Genomic DNA, 26,741 nt, shown 5'->3' on the forward strand with positions numbered 1-26,741 from the left:
TTTTCTTTAATATTTCTATTTTATGTTTTATAGCAAAAGTTGATTTAAAAAGAATGACCCCCAAATAAAATGTTAGTCATATCCTCAATGTGGTGGCATTACAGAAAAAAAAAAAAACTTTCTGATGCCAGCAAGTACTTTCAATGCACAGTTTCCCAAAGACTATTTAGGTTCATTTTCATGTTCCAACCAATTACTATTACTACAATTTAGGCTAAGTCCCTGGAGGGCAGGGCCTTTTTCTGTCTTATACTCTATGCCCAGCACTTAGCCTAGTGTTTAGAAAATTGCAAGTGCTCATGAAATATATGGTGAATGAACAAATGAATAACAGAAGGAAAGACTACTCCATCTTATATAGGTACAGCCATGGGTAAAAAGATTATTTGCATTCATTCAGTTTTTATGGCATCTCCAATGTTAAAAACTGCAAGGATGCTTTGCTTCCAGAATTCTCATCATTCATCATAGATTACATGCTCCATGGAAATCCAGTTGGAGCCAAAACCTGGTACCATATTTTTATTTCTCTTTTTCCATTTCAAAAGAAAAAGCTGTAGTTAATTCTAATTTTCCTGCGGGCAGAGGGAAAGGGAACTTTTTATGTGTGTGAAAGAATGGCACACCCCCAGCCACCTGAGGACAGTTCCTCCCAGGAACACCTGTTTGCTCCAATTGAAGCTTGTCCAAATTGAGTCCTGGGGGTCAGGAGCTTGCTCTTCAAATGTCCCACCGTTCTACAATATTTATTCCCCACCTGTCTGATGGCCATGATAGCTTGGGAATGCTCCAGCCAGGGAAAGCTGTTTCTTGGCCCTGACATGGCAAAGCTAACAGCAGCTAATGTTCACCTAGAATCTGGTCTTAATCCAGTTGCCCCAGAGTTAAAAAAAAATGCCTCTTTTTTCCTTTTCAGTCTACCAGCCTCAGCAAAAATTCTTAAGGAGGGGGAGGTAAATAATTTTTCGTCCTCAGACCAATATGCTGCAAAAGTCAGTTATACCTTTCACTCTGCCTCTTAAATCTGATTTCTGGGTTTTCCACTCCTAGTCGTATTAAATAGTTGCCCAATACTAAAAATGAGGATTGGTAGATTAATTTCTCCAACATGAGAATTATCAAAATCCAGGAGGTAAAAATGCAATAAAAACGATCTTAAACACATAATTTAACATGCAATTCCGGGAAGGAAAAAGATGCCCACATTAAACTCCAATTGTAATAGTGAAATAATGTTTTATTTAAAAAATTCTAGCCGTAAGAAAACTGTACATTTGAAAAGCTTACATAAAGCCTTATAAAATAGGAGACCTTTTATCTCCTCTAGATCCATGAGCCAGAAAATACTTTATCTATGCAATTTCAAGGCACATAAAAACCCCAGTGAATAAATAAAATGTTCTTGTTTTCTTTATACAGAAGCTTTAAAAATTATCCATATAAATAGCTTGGCCTTGAACAGATTAAAAGACCTAAAGGCTATGGCTTCAGATCACTTATACAGAACAGAAAATGAATGCTTTTCTTTATTGGCTGGGCAAGTTTGCTACTAACTAAACCTCTATAAACACATTTGATAACAAAGATTTAACTGGAATATACGAAAAAATTCAGTGTTTTAAAGTGATACACTTATCAACTAATTAACGTGCCACAATACAATAGTTCACGTACTTTGCCAACATTCTTTGCGTCTATTCACGAATCGCACATATAGAAGGTATAGTTAATATGCAGTATAATTTCAAAGACTATAAAATTTTATAAATACATAATTTTAGTCAAGGGTATGAAAGTTCTCAGTATCTTTCTAAAATTGGGGTAAATAAAATGTGTGAAAAGGTTTTTCATATTTGTTTATAATTAGAACTACTGAGGTGACTTCAAGCCTTTCTTACTTATTTGAAGAAAATCTTAAACTCCACTGCAATTAAAAAAAAATTATCAAGAAGACTTTGGATCATATTTACTTTATAAGCAGATGCAGTTACAAGTTGTTAACTTCCTATATACCCTCAACACAGTTGTGGCCAAATAGATGTTTCTAACACATCCTCCTGCCCCAATTCAAATTCTGCTGCTGGAAGTTATTACCTTGAGGCTGCCATAAAAAGGGAAGCGGCGTTACCCCACGTGTGGCTTAAGAATCAGGCAGTAACTTTTAGGCCAGGTACCTGCCTTCTCCTCTATAAAGTCTTACCTGACCGTGGGCCCCAGGGATTTCTTCTTCTTGTCCCCCACTTACCATTTTATCTCTCACTGACTGTACAGCACAAGTTACTATGTATTGTTGTTTCTTAAAAATATTAAGGTACCTAGGAGTAAAGTTTTGAGTTTGTTGAATCTCTGATGACTAACGGATTCCCTTTGACACAGTAAACATTAAATATTTGCTGTTGAAGAAGATGCTGCTGAGGATATTGCTGTTAAGAGGCTGCTAAAAACATGGTTTCTGAGGCTAATACCAGGGTATTGGTCCAACTTTGCTCCATCTTGGTGGAATGACCTTGGGCAAGACTCAACTTTTGTAGGTCTCAATTATCTATAACATAAGGATAATAATGACGATACCAAATCACAGACTTCTTATGAAGGTTACATTAAATGAAATAATATATGTCAATGTGCCTTACAAACTATAAGGCCCTTATATATATTTTACTTGTTCTGACTGTCTCTAAGGACTTAATTTTGATAAATGATCTGATTTCCCAAAGAAAGCATCCCTGAAAAGTTTCTTGTAAAACTTTGCAGAAAATTCAAAATAAGTGTTTCTTGTAGACCAATACATTTCAAATAAGCCAGAATATCAAAGTAATTAAGTGGTTTTTAGCTAAGACATGGTACACAGTTTTGTGACAATATCTCGTTTCTCAACTTTTTTGGAGTTGGTTGTGGACTATTTAGAAAATTTTATGGAAAATTCTCAGAACGATGCATATACACACATACACATATATTTTCAGGAAACTCCAGTGGTTCAGAGACTCTGTGAAACCCACCCCAGGATAGGGATCACTGCCTTACGCCCTGAGACAGAGAGCATGGTTTTATGAAAGTCCTTGGGGACCTGATTCAGACACCTTTGACTGATTTGAGAATTGAAAAGTTGATAGGTTTCTTTTTTTCATCATGAAATCATTAAGATATCAGAAGATGGAGAGTGGCTTTTTCCTATGTAATCTATAATTGTATAAGAAACTATGCTGTTCTTTCATAATTCTAAGCCTCTTCAATGCTCTTTTAAAATTTTTCATAAAATTTACCACTGTTGCATTTTTTCCATTGATATTCATACTTCAGTTCCAAAGTTCTTCACATAATTTTACAAAAGAAGCCACTAACTTTTTAAATAGCAGATTGAGGTTAAAAAAAGAAAACGCCTCCTGTCATTTCAGCTACTACCTTGTCAAAAAATGTTAGAGATAATTAAAAAAAAAGAAAAGAAAACAACCTCAATTACTACTAGTAAGTGGCCAACTTTTGCAGTTTAAGAAATATTTTAATTACATTTCTGGATATTGAACATCTTTCTTTATAAACAGTGTTTTCTTTCTTTTTTGTTTCCATGAATGCAAAGAATTCTTTCTTAATACCTAGATGACAAAAATCTCAAGATGTACACAGTTGTTTCTTATTATGGCTTCCCTGGAAAACATTTCTGGGAAAGCACAATTCCCAGCCACTTACTTTGTTTACAACAGACAAAACTGCTTGTGTGGTATAAATAGGAGTCTGTCCTTAAATGCTGCTGAAAAATAAAATACAGCCATGAAAGGGGAGCTATTTCCTGCCCCCAACGTGGCTTAAAAAAAAAACTTAGCTACTTTAGGAACAGCACCAAAGCATAAATAATAATTACCAATTGCCACACAATAAAAGACTAATTTTACCAAAAAAAAAAAAAAAAAAAAGAAAAGAAAAAGAAAGAAAGAAAGAAAAAAGTGGCTACATATTCCAGAGATGCCCTCAGAATTTTCAGCATTAGAAGGTCTTCTTATCCTGCAAGATTATGAAACCCCTTTTTGTCCTCCTGCATTTGCGATGTATATCTATAACTCATTCTTGTTTGTGCAGATAAGCCTTGCCTTGTCTCCCTAACTGCACTTTCAAAAGAAGATTCACAGTTGTTTGACTTTTGATCTAGGGAGCAGCTAGCTCGACCACCTGCACTGTGCACGAGCTGTTACTGAGCTCGCTTTGTCCCATCTTATAACACAGTGAGCCTTTTAAAATTGATGTGTGAATACACTAATTTACAATGTGAGCGTTCAAACAAAAAAAATATGGCGGCGGCGGTAGTGGCGGCAGCAGTGGCAGCAGAAGAGGAAGGGGGAGACTGGTGAAGCGGGAAGCCTGGACACTTGCTTTATAAAGTTCAGATGCCGTTCACTGCCTCTGGTATTTAATGAAACAGATGGCCAAAGGCCTCCCTCAGCTTACCATGGAGCAGACAGTGGTGTAACGGTGTGAGGGCATGGAACTGTAAAATGTTGTTTGGTGATGGTATATGTTAATAAATAGCCCTTTACAAGGGGGGTCGAGGGCTCCATTACTTGTTTATAAGGAAGGCCTAGGGCTCCCTGGTTCCAGTTAAGAGCTCAAGTCTGCATTCAAAGGAAGTGTTGATGGTGAAGGTGACGTGCACCCTTCATATTCTACATTGCGTTAAAGGATGGCATGTTTCCTGGGGAAAAAAGGGAAAATCATAAAAGAAAGGTAATTTGCGAATTAGCTCAAACTGTGGCTCACAACCAAGGAAAATATAAGATGTTTTTCCATTGTGATTAAATAATGGACAAAAATAGTCTGTTATTGTTAAGTTACTTATTTTATCTTTGAAAGAACCTGTTTACATTGCAGTCAAGGGGTTTCAACTAAATTACATCCAAGAACCTAGACAGCAACTTTGAAACTATTCTTAGCCATTCTTCCAAAGACCATTCATTGACCAGGCCCAGGTCGGGGGAGCGTGGCCCTGTGCTAAATTCAATGAGGCTCCTGACCGCCAGCGGCTTACATTCCAGACCTGAGGACCCCTAAGACAACTGGTCACACGGAAACTCCTCATTCCCCTCCAGGCAGGGATCTGACATGAGAACTGTCACCCCCTCCCAGTAACCGGTCTATCAAGGCCTGTCTCAGCAGCATGAAAGGCTATGCTTGACCTCAACTAAAGGTTACTTTCATTTTATCTAACACCGTGGGCCCTCTGACTGTGTCTCCTGCTTTGCTTTCAGGTAGGACATTTTCCACCTGTCTGGATATCTGCACAGGCATTTGTTGACAGTCCATGCTTTGGGGGGAGGAAAGTGATTCCTGGCTTTGTTTTCTCTTTTACTTGGATATCCTCCCCTATTTATTTCAGCTGGTTGCACAATATTGTGGGGACCCATATAAAGTCCCTTGGGGGATGAGGGAGGGGATAAAAAAGATCTAGAAGAAAATAAAGACTTGGTCATTAATAACTAACTACAATGTACACAGTGCAAAGCAGAAGATGTTAGAGTCTTGTGAGAAACACAAACTACCCTGAAGGATCAGAGCAAAGACAGTTTGTTTCTGGCTGGTAGACTGATGAAGGCTTGATGAAGAGAGGGCTAGTTCACCTGAGAGCCAGAGTAGAGATGAAAGTTCACCTGAAACATTCTTACGATAACATCTGTTGTTTTTGCCCACCCAGGATTTAGTCCCCTTTTTAGTAAAAGCCCTGGATTTTTCTGAGGTAACTGCTCTCAGTCCGTGTGTCCATCTGCTACATGAGGTTCCAGGTCTAAAACATGAGATCACAGATTAATGGGGACCGATCCAAAATAGTGGGATGTAGTAAGGGTTTGTTCATTGCTTTCAAGAACCATCCAGAATGGTTGTCTGACTCTCTGTGAGGCTACTGATTCTCTATAGAAGAAGGGTGACAGTCCAGCACGGTAGGAAAAACAGTCTCTGGAGGCAGACCGCTTCTACAGAGCTGGATAATATTTAACAGAAGTTCCTTATTTCTTAAAATGGGAGTAATGGTATCTGCCTTACAGAGATGTCATGAAGATGAAACAAGATAATGTATGCCAAGTGTCTAAAACAGTGACTGCTACCTAGGAGGTATCGGTGAGTGCATGCGTAGCAGTGGTTTTTGTTATTAGAAGATAGAGTGTGGTGTAGAATAACGGCTCCTAAAATTCTGAATTTCCCAGACCAGTAAACTGTGGGGAGAGGGGGGAAGGTGGGAAAACTGATTGCTAATGTTTAGTCCTTCCAAGGATTTCCCTTTCCATTTGCTGTAACAATCAACTATTTTAAGGAAATTGTTGACTATCACAATTATTTTACAGAAGAAATGGAATCATGACAAAGAGAGCAGATAACAGTAACAATTGGCATAATGAAAACTCACTAGTTTGTTTTAACTCTTCTCATTTCACCACTAGTTAGTGAAAACTGACTCTGAGAACCTTTGGTGTAGTGCATTCAAAAGAGATAGCTAGGGCTTCCCTGGTGGCGCAGTGGTTGGGAATCCGCCTGCCAATGCAGGGAACATGGGTTCGAGCCCTGGTCCAGAAAGATCCCACATGCCGCGGAGCAACAAAGCCTGTGCGCCACAAATGCTGAGCTGACGCTTTAGAGCTCATGAGCCACAACTACTGAGCCTGCGTGCCACAACTGCTGAAGCCCACGTGCCTGGAGCCCATGCTCCGCAACAAGAGAAGCCACCGCAGTGAGAGGCCCGCGCACTGCAACGAAGAGTAGCTCCCACTCATCACCACTAGAGAAAGCCTGTGCACAGCAATGAAGACCCAACGCAGACAAAAATAAATAAATTAAATAAATTAAAGAAGACTGGTTCAAGATGGTGGAGTAGAAGGACGTGCTCTCACTCCGTCTTCCAAGAGCACTGAAATCACAACTAACTGCTGAATAATCATTGACAGGAAGACACTGGAACTCACCAAAAAAGATACCCCACATCCAAAGACAAAGGAGAAGCCACAATGAGACGGTAGGAGGGGTGCAATCACAATAAAATCAAATCCCATAACTGCTGGGTGGGTGACTCACAAACTGGAGAACACTTATAACACAGAAGCCCACCCACTGGAGTGAAGGTTCTGAGCCCCACGTCAGGCTTCCCAACCTGTGGGTCTGGCAACGGGAGTAGGAATTCATAGAGAATCAGACTTTGAAGGCTAGTGGGATTTGATTGCAGGACTTCGACAGGATTGGGGGAAACAGAGACTCCACTCTTGGAGGGCACACACAAAGTAGTGTGTGCATCAGGACCCAGGGGAAGGAACAGTGACCCCACGGAGACTGAACCAGACCTACCTGCTAGTGTTGGAGGGTCTGCTGCAGAGGTGGGGGGTGGCTCTGTCTCACAGTGAGGACAAGGACACTGGCAGCAGAAGTTCTGGGAAGTATGCCTTGGTGTGAGCCCTCCCAGAGTCTGCCATTAGCCCCACCTAAGAGTCTGGGTAGGCTCTAGTGTTGGGTCGACTCAGGCCAAACAACCAACAGGGAGGGGACCCAGCCCCACCCATCAGTAGACAAGTGGATTAAAGTTTTACTGAGCTCTGCCCACCAGAGCAACAGCCAGCTCTACCCACCACCAGGCCCTCCCATCAGGAAACTTCCACAAGCCTCTTTGATAGCCTCATCCACCAGAGGGCAGACAGCAGAAGCAAGAATAACTACAATCCTGCAGCCTGTGGAACAAAAACCACATTCACAGAAAGATAGACAAGATGAAAAGGCAGAGGGCTATGTACCAGATGAAGGAACAAGATAAAACCCCAGGAAAAACAATTAAATGAAGTGGAGATAGGCAACCTTCCAGAAAAAGAATTCAGAATAATGATAGTGAAGATGACCCAGGATCTTGGAAAAAGAATGGAGGCAAAGATTGAGAAGATGCAAGAAATGTTCAACAAAGATCTAGAAGAATTAAAGAACAAACAAACAGAGATGAACAATACAATAACTGAAATGAAAAACACACTAGAAGGAATCAATAGCAGAATAACTGAGGCAGAAGAATGGATAAGTGACCTGGAAGACAGAATGGTGGAATTCACTGCCACTGAACAGAGTAAAGAAAAAAGAATGAAAAGAAATGAAGACAACCTAAGAGACTTCTGGGACAACATTAAACGCAACAACATTCGCGTTATAGGGGTCCCAGAAGGAGAAGAGAGAGAAAAAGGACCCAAGAAAATATTTCAAGAGATTATAATCGAAAACTTCCCTAATGTGGGAAAGGAAATAGCCACCCAAGTCCAGGAAGTGCAGAGAGTCCCATACAGAATAAACCCAAGGAGAAACATGCCGAGACACACAGTAATCAAACTGGCAAAAATTAAAGACAAAGAAAATTATTGAAAGCAGCAAGGGAAAAACGACATATAACATACAAAGGAACTCCCATAAGGTTAACAGCTGATTTCTCAGCAGAAACTCTACAAGCCAGAAGAGAGTGGCATAATATACTTAAAGTGATGAAAGGGAAGAAACTACAACCAAGATTACTCTACCCAGCAAGGATCTCATTCAGATTCTATGGAGAAATCAAAGGCTTTACAGACAAGCAAAAGCTAAGACAATTCAGCACCACCAAACCAGCTCTACAACAAATGCTAAAGGAACTTCTCTAAGTGGGAAACACAAGAGAAGAAAAGGACCTACAAAAACAAACCGAGAACAATTGAGAAAATGATAATAGGAATATACATATTGATAATTACCTTTAACATGAATGGATTAAGTGCTCCAACCAATAGACACAGCTTGCTGAATGGATATAAAAACAAGATCCATATATATGCTGTCTACAAGAGACCCACTTCAGACCTAGGGACACATACAGACTGAAAGTGAGGGGATGGAAAAAGATATTCCAAGCAAATGGAAATCAAAAGAAAGCTGGGGTAGCAATACTCATATCAGATAAAATAGACTTTAAAATAAAGAATGTTACAAGAGACAAGGAAGGACACTACATAATTATCAAGGGATCAATCCAAGAAGAAGATATAACAATTATAGACATATAGACATCCAACATAGGAGCACCTCAATACATAAGGCAACTGCTAAGAGCTATAAAAGAGGAAATCGACAGTAACACAATAATAGTGGGGATTTTAACACCTCACTTACAGCAATGGACAGATCATCCAAACAGAAAATTAATAAGGAAACACAAGCTTTAAATGACACAATAAACCAGATAGATTTAATTGATATTTATAGGACATTCCATCCCAAAACAGCAGATTACACTTTCTTCTCAAGTGTGCACGGAACATTCTCCAGGATAGATCACATCTTGGGTCACAAATCAAGTCTCAGTAATTTAAGAAAATTGAAATCATACGAAGCATCTTTTCTGACCACAACACTATGAGATTAGAAATCAACTACAGGGAAAAAAAAATAAATAACACAAACACATGAAGGCTAAACAATACGTTACTAAATAACCAAGAGATCACTGAAGAAATCAAAGAGGAAATCAAAAAATACCTAGAGACAAATGAAAATGAAAACACGACAATCCAAAACCTATGGGATGTGGCAAAAGCAGTTCTAAGAGGGAAGTTTATAGCTATACAAGCCTACCTCAAGAAACAAGAAAAATCTCAAACAATCTAACCTTACACCTAAAGGAACTGGAGAAAGAACAAACAAAACCCAAAGTTAGCAGAAGGAAAGAAATCATAAAGATCAGAGCAGAAATAAATGAAATAGAAACAAAGAAAACAATAGCAAAGATCAATAAAACTAAAAGCTGGTTCTTTGAGAAGATAAACAAAATTGATAAACCATTAGCCAGACTCATCAAGAAAAAGAGGGAGAGGACTCAAATCAATAAAATTAGAAATGAAAAAGAAGTTACAACAGACACCGAAAAAATACAAAGCATCCTGAGACTACTACAAGCAACTCTGCCAATAAAATGGACAACCTGGAAGAAATGGACAAATTCTTAGATAAGTATAATCTTCCAAGACTGAACCAGGAAGAAACAGAAAATACAAACAGACCAATCATAAGTAACGAAACTGAAACTGTGATTAAAAATCTTCCAACAGGGCTTCCCTGGTGGCATAGTGGTTGAGAGTTCGCCTGCTGATGCAGGGGACACGGGTTCGTGCCTCGGTCCGGGAAGATCCCACATGCCGCGGAGTGGCTAGGCCCGTGAGCCATGGCCACTGAGCCTGCGCATCCGGAGCCTGTGCTCCACAACGGGAGAGGCCACAACAGTGAGAGGACCGCGTACCGAAAAATAAAAAAATAAAAAAATAAAAAATAAAAAATCTTCCAACAAACAAAAGTCCAGGACCAGATGGCTTCACAGGTGAATTCTATCAAACATTTAGAGAAGAGCTAACACCCATCCTTCTCACACTCTTCCAAAAAATTGCAGAGGAAGGAACACTCCCAAACTCATGCTATGAGGTCACCATCACCCTGATACCAAAACCAGAAAAAGATACTACAAAAAAAGAAAATTACAGACCAATATCACTGATGAATAGAGATGCAAAAATCCTCAACAAAATACTAGCAAACAGAATCCAACAACACATTAAAAGGATCACACACCATGATCAGGTGGGATTTATCCCAGGGATGCAAGGATTCTTCAATATACGCAAATCAATCAATGTGATACACCATATTAACAAACTGAAGAAGAAAAACCATATGATCGTCTCAATAGATGGAGAAAAAGCCTTTAACAAAATTCAACACTCATTTATGATAAAAACTCTCCAGAAAGTGGGCATAGAGGGAACCTAGCTCAACATAATAAAGGCCATATATGACAAACCCACAGCAAACATCATTCTCAATGGTGAAAAACTGAAAGCATTTCCTCTAAGATCAGGAAAAAGACAAGGATGTCCACTCTCACCACTATTATTCAACATAGTTTTGGAAGTCCCAGCCACAGAAATCAGAGAAGTAAAAGAAATAAAAGGAATACAAATTGGAAAAGAAGAAGTAAAACTGTCTAGAGCTAATCAGAAAACTACTAGAGTTAATCAATGAATTTGGTAAAGTTGCAGAATACAAAATTAATGCACAGAAATCTCTTGCATTCCTATACACTAATGATGAAAAATCTGAAAGATAAATTAAGGAAACACTCCCATTTACCATTGTAACAAAAAGAATAAAATACCTAGGAATAAACCTACCTAGGGAGACAAAAGACCTGTATGCAGAAAACTATAAGACACTGGTGAAAGAAATTAAAGATGACACCAACAGATGGAGAGATACACCATGTTCTTGGATTGGAAGAATCAACATTGTGAGAATGACTATACTACCCAAAGCAATCTACAGATTCAATGCAATCCCTATCAAATTACCAATGGCATTTTTTACGGAATTAGAACAAAAAGTCTTAAAGTTTGTATGGAAACACAAAAGACCCCGAATAGCCAAAGTGGTCTTGAGGGAAAAAAACGGAGCTGGAGGAGTCAGACTCCCTGACTTCAGACTATACTACAAAGCTACAATAATCAAGACAATATGGTACTGGCACAAAAACAGAAATATAGATCAATGCAACAAGATAGAAAGCCTAGAGATAAACCCACACACCTATGGTCAACTAATCTATGACAAAGGAGGTAAGGATATACAATGCAGAAAAGACAGCCTCTTCAATAAGTGGTGCTGGGAAAACTGGACAGCTACATGTAAAAGAATGAAATTAGAACACTCCCTAACACCATATACAAAAATAAACTCAAAATGGATTAAAGACTTAAATGTAAGACTGGACACTATAAAACTCTTAGAGGAAAACTTAGGAAGAACACTCTTTGACATAAATCACAGTAAGATCTTTTTTGATCCACCTCCTAGAGTAATGGAAATAAAAACAAAAATAAACAAATGGGACCTAATGAAACTTATAGCTTTTGCACAGCAAAGGAAACCATAAACAAGATGAAAAGACAATCCTCAAAATGGGAGAAAATATTTGCAAAGGAATCAATGGACAAAGGATTAATCTCCAAAATACGTAAACAGCTCATGTAGCTCAATATTAAAAAAAAAACAACCCAATCCAAAAATGGGCAGAAGACCTACATAGACATTTCTCCAAAGAAGACATACAGATGGCCAAGAAGCACATGAAAAGCTGCTCAACATCACTATTATTAGAGAAATGCAAATCAAAACTGCAGTGAGGTATCACCTCACACCGGTTGGAATGGGCATCATCAGAAAATCTACAAACAACAAATGTTGGAGAGGGTGTGGAGAAGAGGGAACCCTCTTGCACTGTTGGTGGGAATGTAAATTGATACAGCCACTATGGAGAACAGTATGGAGGTTCCTTAAACAACTAAAAATAGAATTACCATATGACCCAGCAATCCCACTACTGGGCATATACCCAGAGAAAACCATAATTCAAAAAGACACATGCACCCCAATGTTCATTGCAGCTCTATTTACAATAGCCAGGTCATGGAAGCAACATAAATGCCCATCGACAGACGAATGGATAAAGAGATGGTACATATATACAATGGAATATTACTCAGCCATAAAAAGGAACGAAATTGGGTCATTTGTAGAGACGTGGATGGATCTAGAGACTGTCATACAGAGTGAAGTAAGTCAGAAAGAGAAAAACAAATATCATATATTAACGCATATATGTGGAATCTATAAAATGGTACAGATGAACTGGTTTGCAGGGCAGAAATTGAGACACAGATGTAGAGAATGAACATATGGACACCATGAGGGGAAAGCAGGGGGGTGGTGGTCGTGGTGGGATGAGTTGGGAGATTGGGATTGACATGTATACACTGGTGTGTATAAAATGGATGACCAATAAGAACCTGCCATATAAAAAAAATAAAATCAAAAAAAAAAAAAGAGACAGCTAAGTTCATAGTCTAATTCTGTACATTTCTATGTATATGACTATTGATAGTTTACTTCACTAAGCATTGTTATTCTCACCTGTAAAATGGGGACACGATGCTTCCTTCACAGGGCTCTTAAGGATCAGATCTGATGTGTGTAAAGTACGGTTAGGGTTAGACACACACCTAAGGCAGCTGGTAGAGTTATCACTGATAGATAACTTTAGATGCTGTATTCGAATGTCTAACACAATACCAAAACTCTATGTTTAAAGCTATAAGAATGTTATTAAAAAGAAACATATATAAAGAAATCCAAAGTTGTTCTTTCATTTGGTAAAAACATCACCCATGTCAGCCTTGAAGGGGTCATAGGACGAAAGCAATGAGTCAAGTGTATGGTAATAAATTTACTCACACAATAAGGACCAAGGTTTTTAAAAAATAATTTTCTCTTTGTAGCATTATTCTAAGCTTAGAACCTAAATCTGTTAAGTGTAAAGGATCTGCAACAAACTGAATCATTTTGTTCTGAAAGAATAAGCACTTGATTAAAAACTGAAGAATATCTTAGAGGTTAAGATTTTGCTGTACTAATTTCAAGTCAGGGCCCACCCATGTTCACAGCTAGTAAAAACAGGCCAAGAAAGAGAAACGACATAAAGAGAGAAAAGCAAAAACCAGAAAAAAAGTGAAAAATATAAATGTAAGACACTTTGCAGTGAATAAAAATTGAGAGTAAATTCTCAAGGACATTTTTCTCACAAGTCTTGAAAACTCTCTACTGCTGAATTTTCAGACATCATAATAAGAACAATTAAAATATAACAAAATGTTTCCTGGGCAAATAGCGGGGGCGGGGATGAATTTTTAAAGAAGATTAAAAGCCACAGCATATTTCTTTAAGAATAAGTTTGTTTAATAAAAAAATTACATATCTATTGCTTATAGAAATTGCATTGGTATTTCTGATAGATTTACCCTTAGGAATCATTCTGACAGTACATTTAAGTTTTCCAGATGTTTTTACCTGTCTTCCTACCAAAGCAACAAAACCATGTTTAAAATGTAAAATGTGATAACAATGATAGGTGGCAGTTATTCCCCAGATGGGCTCAGAAGTAGCTCTAACAAAAATACATGTATTAAGTAGTAAGAGGATTAAGTTATTCCAGTTATAAAATAAATAAGCCATGTGGATATAATATACAGCATGGAGAATATAGTCAATAATATTATAATAATTTTGTCTGGTGACAGATGGTAACTATATTTGTGGTAATCATTCTGTAATGTATAAAAATATTGAGTCACTATGTAGTACACCTGAAACTAATATAATAAATCAATTATATTGCAATTAAAAAATGTATAAATAGTGATGGCTGCATCAACTTCATTTAATCCCATCTGTTTTGTTTATATTATAGATTAGTTACAAAACACCTCTCAACAGCTACCTATTTAAGAAAGTTACTACATACATGATGGAAGGATAAGCAGAATTCACTTTTTCAAGGAAACATTCTGCTATTGTGTGTGTAATTCTGCTATCCTGTATTGTGTGTGTGTGTGTGTAAATACTAATACTAGTAGCAAATATTGGTAGTGTGCACGAGAGAGAAAATTGTTTGATATTAAGATAATCATACAGAAAAGGTGTTTTAAAAAATGTTACATATGTCATTTCCTTTCATAAGCCTTTTGCCAGCATATACATGTGGTCAATGGGTGAACATAAACTTGTAACATGTCCTCCAAATTTATGTCAACAGAGATTTCAAATTATAACTGTTACATTTCTAAGGAATCCTTTAGATACTTTTAGAAACAAACATACAATTACTGATAAATTATTCACTCTTCAGAGGCAAAAAGAAAATAGAATCATGATGTCCTTTGTTTGCTGACTGAAAATGTTGAAAACTTCTGTTTTCATTTTCACTTCCTGCTGGTACTGTTTGATCTAATAAGACCTCCCAGTCAAATGTATAGGAAAAAATATACACACCAACATGCACGTACAGGCAAATATATATGGAGAGCAACACTGAAGCCTCTCAGTGCTACCTGAGGCACTTTAAAGACAACCAATTAATGACAGTCTAATTTTGTGGAAGTCAACGAAAAATCCTTTTTTTTGACCCCCGTCATTGCATGAATGGTCATTTGTTTCACGATAATTTTCATTATTATCTGAATACCACTTTATTTAAAACTCTGTCTACAGAGTCAGGAAATGAACAGTTTGTCCCCAGGTAGCTCTTCATCTTATGTCAAGACAGAATAAAAATTACTTTTCAGGAGATCAGCTATATCTGCATTCTGACGTCAAGTTTTACTAATATAATTTTGAACGGACTGGTTTTTTCCTTTGTTTTCTTTCTTTTGGTGATATAGTACAGTTACATGAAGAACATTTATTTAGGTTGAATCAGCTGCTCTCTCACTAGATATGTCTCAATATTCTCTGCATAGTTTAGTTTCTTTCAAAACTTATGATTCCGTAAGTTATCCTCTATTTCTCTATTGTTTTCAAACTTATTGGTTGTATAGCTACTGAAATCATATTTTCTATTGGTTCTTTGTTTTCCTGGCACCCTTTTTAATGATCAGTAAGGATTAACTGGACTTGCAGAATCTTCCATAGCTTCCTTGAAAATGAGATACTTTTAGGAATTCCTACGCCACTTTATATGCACATATTCTCTACTAGACTGAAGTACTCTGAAGGCAAGGATCCAAACTGATTTCATTTGAGGAGCCCCAAGTCCTTGTATTCACTATATTTACTGAATATTTACTGAGGAAGTGAGTAAGGAGAAAAAAAGAAAAGAAGGAAGGAAGGAAGGAAGGAAGGAAGGAAAGAAAGAAGGAAGAAAGGAAGGAAGGAAGGAAGGAAAGAAAGAAGGAAGAAAGGAAGGAAGGAAGGAAAGAAAGAAGGAGGAAAGGAAGGAGGGAAGGAAGGAAGGAAAATTTTTTTTTTTACCCCATTTGAAGTTAATAAAAGATTAAAAAGCACAAATGGTAGTGGCTGCCACTTACTCGTTTTTATTTTCCTATCTACCTTTGGTCTCTCTTAGAAAATCGGGTGGATTATGTACAAACTTTGGCACTGATGGAACACTGGTTTCACCTGTCTTCACAATAGACTAATCAATATTAGCAAAATGACTCAAATGAGGGACCATGATATACCATTCCTGTTCATTTTACAAATTTAAAAACAACCTAAGTTTAAAAAATTAAAAATAATCAGCAGTCTTTCTTTTAAATAAAATAATTCCTTGGTTTGGTATATTGTAGAATACTTAACTAGCTTCGGTCATAAAGAATTTATCATACGAAAATAAAGAAGCTTATGTTATATGCAGGTAAACACCTACCCTGAACAAAGAGGACATTCATTTCTTGTATGCATTTATACATTTATACAGAGAAGCATACTTTTCAATATTATAACTTTTCTTAAATCAGAAGCACCTGTTGACACATGATACAGCTGTGTAATTTTGGTAAGATAACGTGACTTCTCTTTCTGAAATAAAACCCCACCAGTGCTGGAAGTGAGTGCCATGTGAATGGGAGGGATGTAACAGGAAGCAAAATCAGAGCAGTAAGTAGAAGACTTCCTATTAGAAACATAAACCCTGGTTCCACTTTCTAGAGACTGTTTTTCCAGGGAATAATAAAAAATAATGAAGTGAAGAAGTTGGTAAAATATTTTTGCCTGTTCCCAAGTCCAAAATAAATTGTATATCATGTGGGATAGTAATTAGAAACTAAACCAAAACCACCATCTACATTTGGTTCCCAAAGACTCAGGTTATAGCATTGATTAAAAGTACCTGGATACCTCGGCTGATACCAAGATCCCAGTTGTGCTTAGTGAAAAACACAGTTACCAATGTGCACAGGTGGACTTAAGAGTTTCCTTGGCTCAGACCTAGCAAAAGGTGATGTCCATCTGGGGATTTTTATTTCTGTTCATACCCTAGACAGAGCCCAAAAGGAGATGAGTCAGTGACTGACTGAGTTTGCCTACAAAGAGAACCCCAAGAAGATTTCAGCAGAGTAATTTTCTTCTGTAGGCTTATGAAACAACCCTGTTAGTATGATTTTTCTGAAGAAAGCCCAGTCAAAGGTTACAGAAGTGGTTTGTGCTTCACCCTCTCTAAATGACTTGCAAATTTATTCAAACACAATACGAGGAGAGGCGTTATTTGCTGAAATAACTGTCTGCAGTGTCCTGCACAAAAGGGTGAGGTACATCAAGCAGAAATGTGGACAGAAATACGTTGGTTTAGAAACCCATAAATCCTTATTTGAATCTGCCAACCTGAAAGCCACACAGAGCCTGGATAAACTATTTTTCCTAAATGCTACATCTGATTAAGCCATACCATTAAATGACAGCTGAACTTTAACATTAATATGATATTATTTAAATAACCACATGATTTTTTTTTACACTAAAAATGATGAATGATTTCTGGACAGCTCAACTGACATAAAGCGGGAGGACTCTTTAATGAGGTTTGACAAAATGGAGACACATGCAGAATATTCGTTACAGCTCCCATTGCAGGGGCCCTCCCAAGGAAGCAACAGAGAATTTTCCACTTTTTTTCTTTTTTATTGTTCATATGCACTGAAGCATTCCTTTCAATTGCCACTTCTCCGTGGATTTTGAATTTTTCTAGGTCATTTACATATTACCCCTAATCTGAGAATTCGGTGGTTTATGGTTTTGAATTGGGGACTGTGGGTGTAGGAGAAGGAGGGGCATGTGGAGTGGTGTCAGCGTGGGCTGGAAGTGTCCCAGGAACTTAACCTTGCTCCTGGGTAGCCTGATAGAGGAATCACATCGTTACATTGGCCTATAGAAGACTAAGTGACCATACCTTTGACTGATTCTTATGCAATCAATCTCTAACGCAGCAAACATACTTTTAGCAAATTATTATACATGGATACATGATCAGAGAAGATTGTACTTATTTTCAAATAGCTGTCACTATAGCATCAATGATAAACAAGATTCTCTTTTTAAAATTCCAATTAAGCTATTCTAGAGGCGATTCTCAACATTGCTCATTCATATTTCTAGCCACAGTTCCAAACTGAAGGTTATGCTAGATGATAGTCTTATTTGGTAGATTCTGAATGCAATAATTCCATGCTGCATATACCTAAGTCAAAAGCGACTCCAATTTTCGGAACAATGGAAACATTTCTCACTCCCCTCCAAAATTACAGAACGTAGAATGTTACCTACATGCATTCATTTACTTTCACATACTCTCCCAAATATCTTCCATCAATCAAAGGTTAGTTTCACATATAAAACATTAACATTTGTTTGCTCGCACATGTGACTGCACATTATTCAGATACCCTTTAAATTAAAAAAATCTTTTTTAAGTATACATAAAGTCAGAATGTTTCCCCAGACTCTCTTAAAAAAGAAATGAAAACAAAGCAACAGAGGCAAAGCTAATACCAAGTGTGCTCCTGGTACTGCAGGCCACCATTCCCTCTACAGCAAGGAGGCTATCAAAATAGAAAATAAAATCAGTCTGTTCCTGCCATGGGGCCTTCCTCAGGCTATGAAAAAATACTTCATGTCTAACCCTAATTTTTTCCATAGCTTGAGGTAACCCCCCAAGCTCAAACCTTCTCTCTAATCTAAGTTACTCAGTGTGTGTCCCTGTCCAGACGAGAGTTAATATCAGTGCTCTGTCATTTCAAAAGGTTCTTGACACAGGGTACTAAGAGCAGAAGCTTGCATGCCTGGAACATGCCCGGTTGCAATGAGATGAAAAATATACTTAAAAAAAAGTAAGAGAGAGAGAGGAAGATAAGTCCCTACCTGGCTCTTACCTTCTCAACATCCCTGTCAGAACCCTGGAGCTTTTCCCCAAGTTAGCATCTGTTTCCCGAAGCTAGGAGGAGAAAAGCAGCATTAAAACAGAACAAAAGGAAACTTCATGGCATTAGATTATTTTTAAAGTGCACTGGCAAACAATAATTTTCTTTCATGATGGAAAATCCAATTCATAAAAAAATGCTTAAATATTTTAAAGTACATTTTTGACACTTACATTATCTCTGAAAATTCTTAGATTTAGAAAATTACATATACTAGATAACCCCAGGAACTTTAAATTGGATACTTGAACAGGATATAAAAGCAAATGTTTCACAGGCTGACAAAGTTTAATTTATTTCTGGTAATTAATTAATATTTCCACCCTATGAATGCACACAGTCCTAGAGATATAAATGGCAGCAAAATGAATTGAGGGAAGATGAGATCAATATTTTTAGCTTCTGCTCTGAAAGACGTGACATATCACAAAATCTTCCTCAGTGATCTTCCCCTTAGATATAGTGTTAAAAAAAATATCTACCTGGGGGCATTCTGGGATGGAGGCATAAAGAGTCAGCTTATTCCTTCTCCATCCCACACTCCCCTCACCCCAACTCTATATCCCTCTTTCACCCTAGCCATTTTTACACATGCTTACACCAATGTAATTGTTACTGTCTATGCACATGTCCAAGACCTTATACTCATTTATTTTTTTGTCTTTTCATTTACTGAATTTGTGAAAAGATTGTAGCACTTCTACTTACTCTTTCACGTGCTCTCTGTATCTTTTCTCTGTCATGACTGAGGTTTTCCAACATCTCCTGGCCAATTTGTTCTATGGACAAGAAAATTTGAGTTAGGAAAGATGACTTTGGGTGCAAATGAAAAAAAAAACTTCAGAAGTACCAAAAGGACAACAGGCGCAGAATTTATAGAATGCTTATGATCAATATAAAAAAACAACAGATTATTATGACCCCGACACCCTCCTAAGCTAGGTCTTCCATAATCCACTTGAACTGCAATTTTATTCATTGGAAGAAAATATCTGTCCTAACTTTCTCACAAAATTGTTGTTATAGTCAAATGAGATAACCTAACTCAAAATGTTTTGAAAGCTATTGAGTACCACACAAATGCACATAATTGTATAGTACCCAAGAATCAATGCACTCAATGAATAATCACTGAGGCCCTACTCTGCGCCAGGGGTAGATGTTGGGGACATGGCCAGTAACCAAGATCAAGCCCTTCCACTCACGAACTCCCAAGCTAATAGAGATGATTTAGCAGTTAAAGTACAAATGTTACATTAGAGTTCATATTTCATGGCACATCAAAAAAAAGGACTGTATATTCCTTTCATGATAGAAAAATCCAAATAATAAGAATTGCTTAAATACAATAACATAAATTATATTTTTGACACCTATACAAACTGCAAATTCTTCCTAGGATAGTACATTCTTAGTATATTATCTCCTCTCAGATTGACGTTAGCTTTTTATTACTAACTCCATACAATTTATCCTTAAGGTAAAATTGGATATGTGGTTCCCAGTAAAGGCATCATAAAAATGGAAGATGACACCAATAACAGAGAAGTATGAAACAACTAGAGTTGCATTTTTCTTTCTTTGCATAACAATTACAATATTCAATTTTATCATACTATTAGGTATTACCATGACATTAAATTCCTTTAATCAATATAATATAGCAATTTTAGAGTGTCCTTGTCCCCGCGGTGAGCCACAGCCGCCTCCCGCCTCTGCAGGGACCCTCTAACACTAGCAGACAAGGAGGATATTTGCTCTAGCCTGGAGAAATCAGATAAGACTTCCTGGAGAAATTGGGATTAGGTCTGTAAGAAGAGGTGAAATTCATAGAAGTGGTGAGGAGGAAAGACTAAAACATTGCAGACCTGGAAGAAACCTCCATCCTCAGGGGCTTGGAGAAGGCTCTCTGGGAACCTGTGTGGAGGGGGTGGCCTGAGCAGATTATCTGAATCCCAATGTTGCTCTGAATTTGTGTTTAAGATTTGAGAAGACTAGGACTGCTAAGGGTCTTGGTGCTCCAGCTGGGTGTCAGGCCAGAGCCTCTTCAGGACATTGGTCCACCAGAGACCTCTTAGCCCCATGTAATATCAAATGGCGAAAGCTCTCCCAGAGATCTGTATGTCAACGCTAAGACCCAGCTCCACTCAATGACCAGCAAGCTACAGTGCTGGACACCCTATGCCAAACAACTAGCAAGATAGGAACACAACCCCAGCCATTAGCAGAGAGGCTGCCTAAAATCATAATAAGGTCACAGACACCCCAAAACAACCACTGGATGTGGTCCTGACCACCAGAAAGACAAGATCCAGCCTCCTCCACCAGAACACAGGCACCAGTCCCCTCCATCAGGAAGCCTACACAACCCTCTGAACCAACCTTACCCACGGGGAGCAGACACCAAAAACAACAGGATGCATGAACCTGCAGACTGCAAAACGGAGACCTCAAACATCATGAGTTAAGCAAAATGAGAAGACAGAGAAATACACAGCAGATGAAGGAGCAAGGTAAAAACCCACCAGACCAAACAAATGAAGAGGAAATAGGCAGTCTACCTGAAAAAGAATTCAGAGTAATGATAGTAAAGATGATCCAAAAGCTTGGAAATAGAATGAAGAAAATACAAGAAATGTTTAACAAGGATCTAGAAGAACTAAAGAGCAAACAAACAATGAAGAACAACACAATAAAAGAAATTAAAATTTCTCTGGAAGGAATCAATAACAGGATAACTGAGGCAGAAGAAAGGATAAGTGACCTGGAAGATAAAATAGTGGAAATAATTACCGCAGAGCAGAATAAAGAAAAAAGAATGAAAAGAATTAAGGACAGTCTTGGAGACCTCTGGGACAACATTAAATGCACCAACATTCAAATTATAGGGGTCCCAGAAGAAGAAGAGGAAAAAAAAGGGACTGAGAAAATATTTGAAGAGATTACAGTTGAAAACTTCCCTAATATGGGAAAGGAAATAGTCAATCAAGTCCAGGAAGTGCAGAGAGTCCCATGGATAAATCCAAGGAGAAACATGCCAAGACACATATTAATCAAACTATCAAAAATTAAATACAAAGAAAAAATATTAAAAGCAGCAAGGGAAAAGCAACAAATAACATACAAGGGAGTCCCCATAAGGTTATCATCTGATTTTTCAGCAGAAATTCTGCAAGCCAGAAGGGTGTGGCAGGACATACTTAAAGTGATGAAAGGGAAAAATCTACAACCAAGATTACTCTACCTAACAAGGATCTCATTCAGATTTGACAGAGAAATTAAAACTTTTACAAGAAGCAAAAGGTAAGAGAATTCAGCACCACCAAACCAGCTCTACAACAAATGCAAAAGGAACTTCTCTAAGCAGAAAACATAAGAGAAGGAAAAGATCTACAATAACAAACCCAAAACAATTTAGAAAATGGTAAAAGGAACATACATATTGATAACTGTCTTAAATGTAAATGGATTAAATGCTCCAACCAAAAGACATAGACTGGCTGAATGGATAACAAAAATAAGACCCATATATATGCTGTCTACAAGAGACCCACTTCAGACCTAGGGACACATACAGACTGAAAGTGATGGGATGGAAAAAGATATTTCATGCAAATGGAAATCAAAAGAAAGCTGGAGTACCATTTCTCATATCAGACAAAATAGACTTTAAAATTAAGACTATTGTAAGGGACAAAGACTGACACTACATAATGATTAATCCAAGAAGAAGAAGATAAAACAACTGTAAATATTTATGCCCAACATAGGAACACCTCAATATATAAGGCAAATGCTAACAGCCATAAAAAGGGGAAATCAGGGCTTCCCTGGTGGCACAGTGGTTGAGAGTCCGCCTGCCAATGCAGGGGATGCAGGTTTGTGCCCCGGTCTGGGAAGATCCCACATGCCGCGGAGCAACTAGGCCCATGAGCCGTGGCCGCTGAGCCTGTGCGTCCGGAGCCTGTGCTCTGCAACGGGAGAGGCCACAACAGTGAGAGGCCCGCGTAACACCGGAAAAAAAAAAAAGGGGGAAATCAACAGTAGCACAATCATAGTAGGGACTTTAACACTCCACTTTCACCAATGGACAGATCATCCAAAATGAAAATAAATAAGGAAACACAAGCTTTAAATGATGCATTAAACAAGATGGACTTAATTGATATTTATAGGACATTGCATTCAAAAACAACAGAATAAACTCTTTTCTCAAGTGCTCATGGAACATTCTCCAGGATAGATCATATCCTGGGTCATAAATCAAGCCTTGGTAAATTTAAGAAAATTGAAATCATATCAAATATCTTTTCCGAACACAATGCTATGAGACTAGATATCAATCACAGGAATAAATCTGTAAAAAACACAAACACATGGAGGCTGAACAATACGCTACTAAATAACTGAGAGATAACTGAAGAAATCAAACAGGAAATCAAAAAATACCTAGAAACAAATGAAAATGAAAACATGATGGCCCAAAACCTATGGGATGCAGCAAAAGCAGTTCTAAGAGGGAAGTTCATAGCAATACAATCCTACCGGAAGAAACAAGAAACATCTCAAATAAACAACCTAACCTTACATCTAAAGCAATTAGAGAAAGAAGACCCCCAAACCCCCAAAGTTAGCAGAAGGAAAGAAATCATAAAGATCAGATCCAAAATAAATGAAAAAGAAATGAAGGAAACGATAGCAAAGATCAATAAAACTAGGGGCTTCCCTGTTGGCGCAGTGGTTGAGAGTCCGCCTGCCGATGCAGGGAACATGAGTTCGTGCCCCGGTCCGGGAAGATCCCACATGCCACGGAACGGCTAGGCCTGTGAGCCATGGCCGCTGAGCCTGCGCGTCTGGAGCCTGTGCTCCACAATGGGAGAGGCCACAACAGTGAGAGGGCTGCGTACCACACACACACAAAAAAAACCCAAAAAAACTAAAAGCTGGTTGTTTGAGAAGATAAACAAAATTGATAAACCATTAGCCAGACTCATCAAGAAAAAAAGGGAGAAGACTCAAATCAATAGAATTAGAAATGAAAAAGGGGAAGTAACAACTGACACTGCAGAAATACAAAGGATCATGAGAGATTACTACAAGCAACTATATGCCAATAAAATGGACAACCTGGAAGAAATGGACAAATTCTTAGAAATGCACAACCTTCCGAGACTGAACCAGGAAGAAATAGAGAATATGAACAGACCAATCACAAGCACTGAAATTAAAACTGTGATTAAAAATCTTCCAACAAACAAAACCCCAGGACCAGATGGCTTTGTAGGCAAATTCTATCAAACATTTAGAGAGGAGCTAACACCTATCTTTCTCAAACTCTTCCAAAATATAGCAGAGGGAAGAACACTCCCAAACTCATTCTACGAGGCCACCACCACCATGATACCAAAACCAGACAAAGATGTCACAAAAAAAGAAAGCTACAGGCCAATATCACTGATGAACACAGATGCAAAAATCCTCAACAAAACACTAGCAAAGAGAATCCAACAGCACACTAAAAGGATCATACACCATGATCAAGTGGGGTTTATCCTTGAGGAATGCAAGGATTCTTGAGGAATGCGAGGATTCTTCAATATACGCAAATCAATCAATGTGATACACCAGATTAACAAATTGAAGGAGAAAAACCATATGATCATCTTAATAGATGCAGAGAAAGCTTTTGACAAAATTCAACACCCATTTATGATAAAAACCCTCCAGAAAGTAGGCATAGAGGGAACTTACCTCAACATAATAAAGGCCATATATGACAAACCCACAGCCAACATCGTTCTCAATGGTGAAAAACTGAAACCATATCCACTAAGATCAGGAACAAGACAAGGGTGTCGACTCTCACCATTATTATTCAACATAGTTTGGGAAGTTTTAACCACAGCAATCAGAGAAGAAAAATAAATAAAAGGAATCCAAATTGGAAAAGAAGAAGTAAAGCTGTCACTGTTTGCAGATGATACTATACACAGAGAATCCTAAAGATGCTACCAGAAAATTACTAGAACTAATCAATGAATTTGGTAAAGTAGTAGAATACAAAATGAATGCACAGAAATCTCTTGCATTCCTATACACTAATGATGAAAAATCTGAAAGATAAATTAAGGAAACACTCCCATTTACCACTGCAACAAAAAGAATAAAATACCTAGGAATAAACCTACCTAAGGAGACAAAAAACCTGTATGCAGAAAATTATAAGACACTGATGAAAGAAATTAAAGACGATACAAACAGATGGGGAGATATACCATGTTCTTGGATTGGAAGAATCAACATTGTGAGAATGACTATACTACCCAAAGCAATCTACAGATTCAATGCAATCCCTATCAAACTACCAATGGCATTTTTCACAGAACTAGAACAAAAAATTTCACAAGTTGTATGGAAACACAAAAGACCCCGAATAGCCAAAGTAATCTTGAGAAAGAAAAACAGAGCTGGAGGAGTCAGGCTCCCTGACCTCAGACTATACTACAAAGCTAGAGTAATCAAGAGAGTATGGTACTGGCACAAAAACAGAAATATAGATCAATGGAACATGACAGAAAGCCCAGAGATAAACCCACGCACATATGGTCACCTTATCTTTGATAAAGGAGGCAAGAATATACAATGGAGAAAAGACAGCCTCTTCAGTAACTGGTGCTGGGAAAACTTGACAGCTACATGTAAAAGAATGAAATTAGAACACTCCCTAACACCATACACAAAAATAAACTCAAAATGGATTAAAGACCTAAATGTAAGACTGGACACTATAAAACTCTTAGAGGAAAACATAGGCAGAACACTCTATGACATAAATCACAGCAAGATCCTTTTTGACCCACCTCCAAGAGAAATGGAAATAAAAACAAAAATAAACAAATGGGACCTAATGAAACTTAAAAGCTTTTGCACAGGAAAGGAAACCATAAACAAGACAAAAAGACAACCCTCAGAATGGGAGAAAATATTTGCAAATGAAGCAACTGACAGAGGATTAATCTCCAAAATTTATAAGTAGCTCATGCAGCTCAATATCAAAAAACAAAAAACCCAATCCAAAAATGGGGAGAAGACCTAAATAGATATTTCTCCAAAGAAGATATACAGATTGCCAACAAACACATGAAAGGATGCTCAACATCACTAATCATTAGAGAAATGCAAATCAAAACAGCAGTGAGGTATCACCTCACACTGGTCATAACGGCCATTGTCAAAAAATCTACAAACAATAAATGCTGGAGAGGGTGTGGAGAAAAGGGAACCCTCTTGCACTGTTGGTGGGAATATAAATTGATAGAGCACCTATGGAGAACAGTATGGAGGTTCCTTAAAAAACTAAAAATAGAACTACCATACAACCCAGCAATCCCACTACTGGGCATATACCCTGAGAAAATCATAATTCAAAAAGAGTCATGTACCACAATGTTCATTGCAGCTCTATTTAGAATAGCCAGGACATGGAAGCAACCTAAGTGTCCATCGACAGATGAATGGATAAAGAAGATGTGGCACATATATACAATGGAATACTACTCAGCCATAAAAAGAAATGAAACTGAGATATTTGTAGTGAGGTGGATGGACCTAGAGACTATCATACAGAGTGGAGTAAGTCAGAAAGAGAAAAACAAATACCGTATGCTAACACATATATATGGAATCTAAAAAAAAAAAAGGTTCTGAAGAACCTAAGGGCAGGACAGCAATAAAGATGCAGGCGTAGAAAATGGACTTGAGGACATGGGGAGGGGGAAGGGTAAGCTGGGACGAAGTGAGAGAGTGACATAGACATATATACACTACCAAATATAAAACAGATAGCCAGTGGGAAGCAGCCGTATACCACAGGGAGATCAGCTCAGTGCTTTGTGTCCACCTAGAGGGGTGGGATAA

At 37.8% G+C, this 26,741-nt stretch overlaps 1 protein-coding gene across 15 annotated transcripts in view; it reads right to left on the reverse strand.

Annotated features, from left to right (window-relative positions):
• Positions 1 to 26,741, reverse strand: part of VTI1A (vesicle transport through interaction with t-SNAREs 1A) — a 364,615-nt gene that overhangs the window by 143,984 nt on the left and 193,890 nt on the right. For 8 of the 15 annotated variants that reach the window (XM_060034063.1, XM_060034052.1, XM_060034058.1 and 5 more), the window contains 2 exons: positions 19,533 to 19,603; positions 18,777 to 18,838 (listed from right to left, as the gene is read on the reverse strand). In XM_060034063.1, the coding sequence (XP_059890046.1) occupies positions 18,777 to 18,838; positions 19,533 to 19,603 (133 nt within the window). Of the gene's footprint in view, positions 1 to 12,381; positions 13,042 to 15,887; positions 17,744 to 18,765; positions 18,839 to 19,532; positions 19,604 to 26,741 lie in introns of those variants that run through there. The other 7 variants (XM_060034048.1, XM_060034051.1, XM_060034060.1 and 4 more) reach the window with 5 other exon arrangements.

Source organism: Delphinus delphis, chromosome 16 (genome assembly GCF_949987515.2).
Source record: "Delphinus delphis chromosome 16, mDelDel1.2, whole genome shotgun sequence".
In the NCBI taxonomy this organism is placed as follows: domain Eukaryota; kingdom Metazoa; phylum Chordata; class Mammalia; order Artiodactyla; family Delphinidae; genus Delphinus; species Delphinus delphis.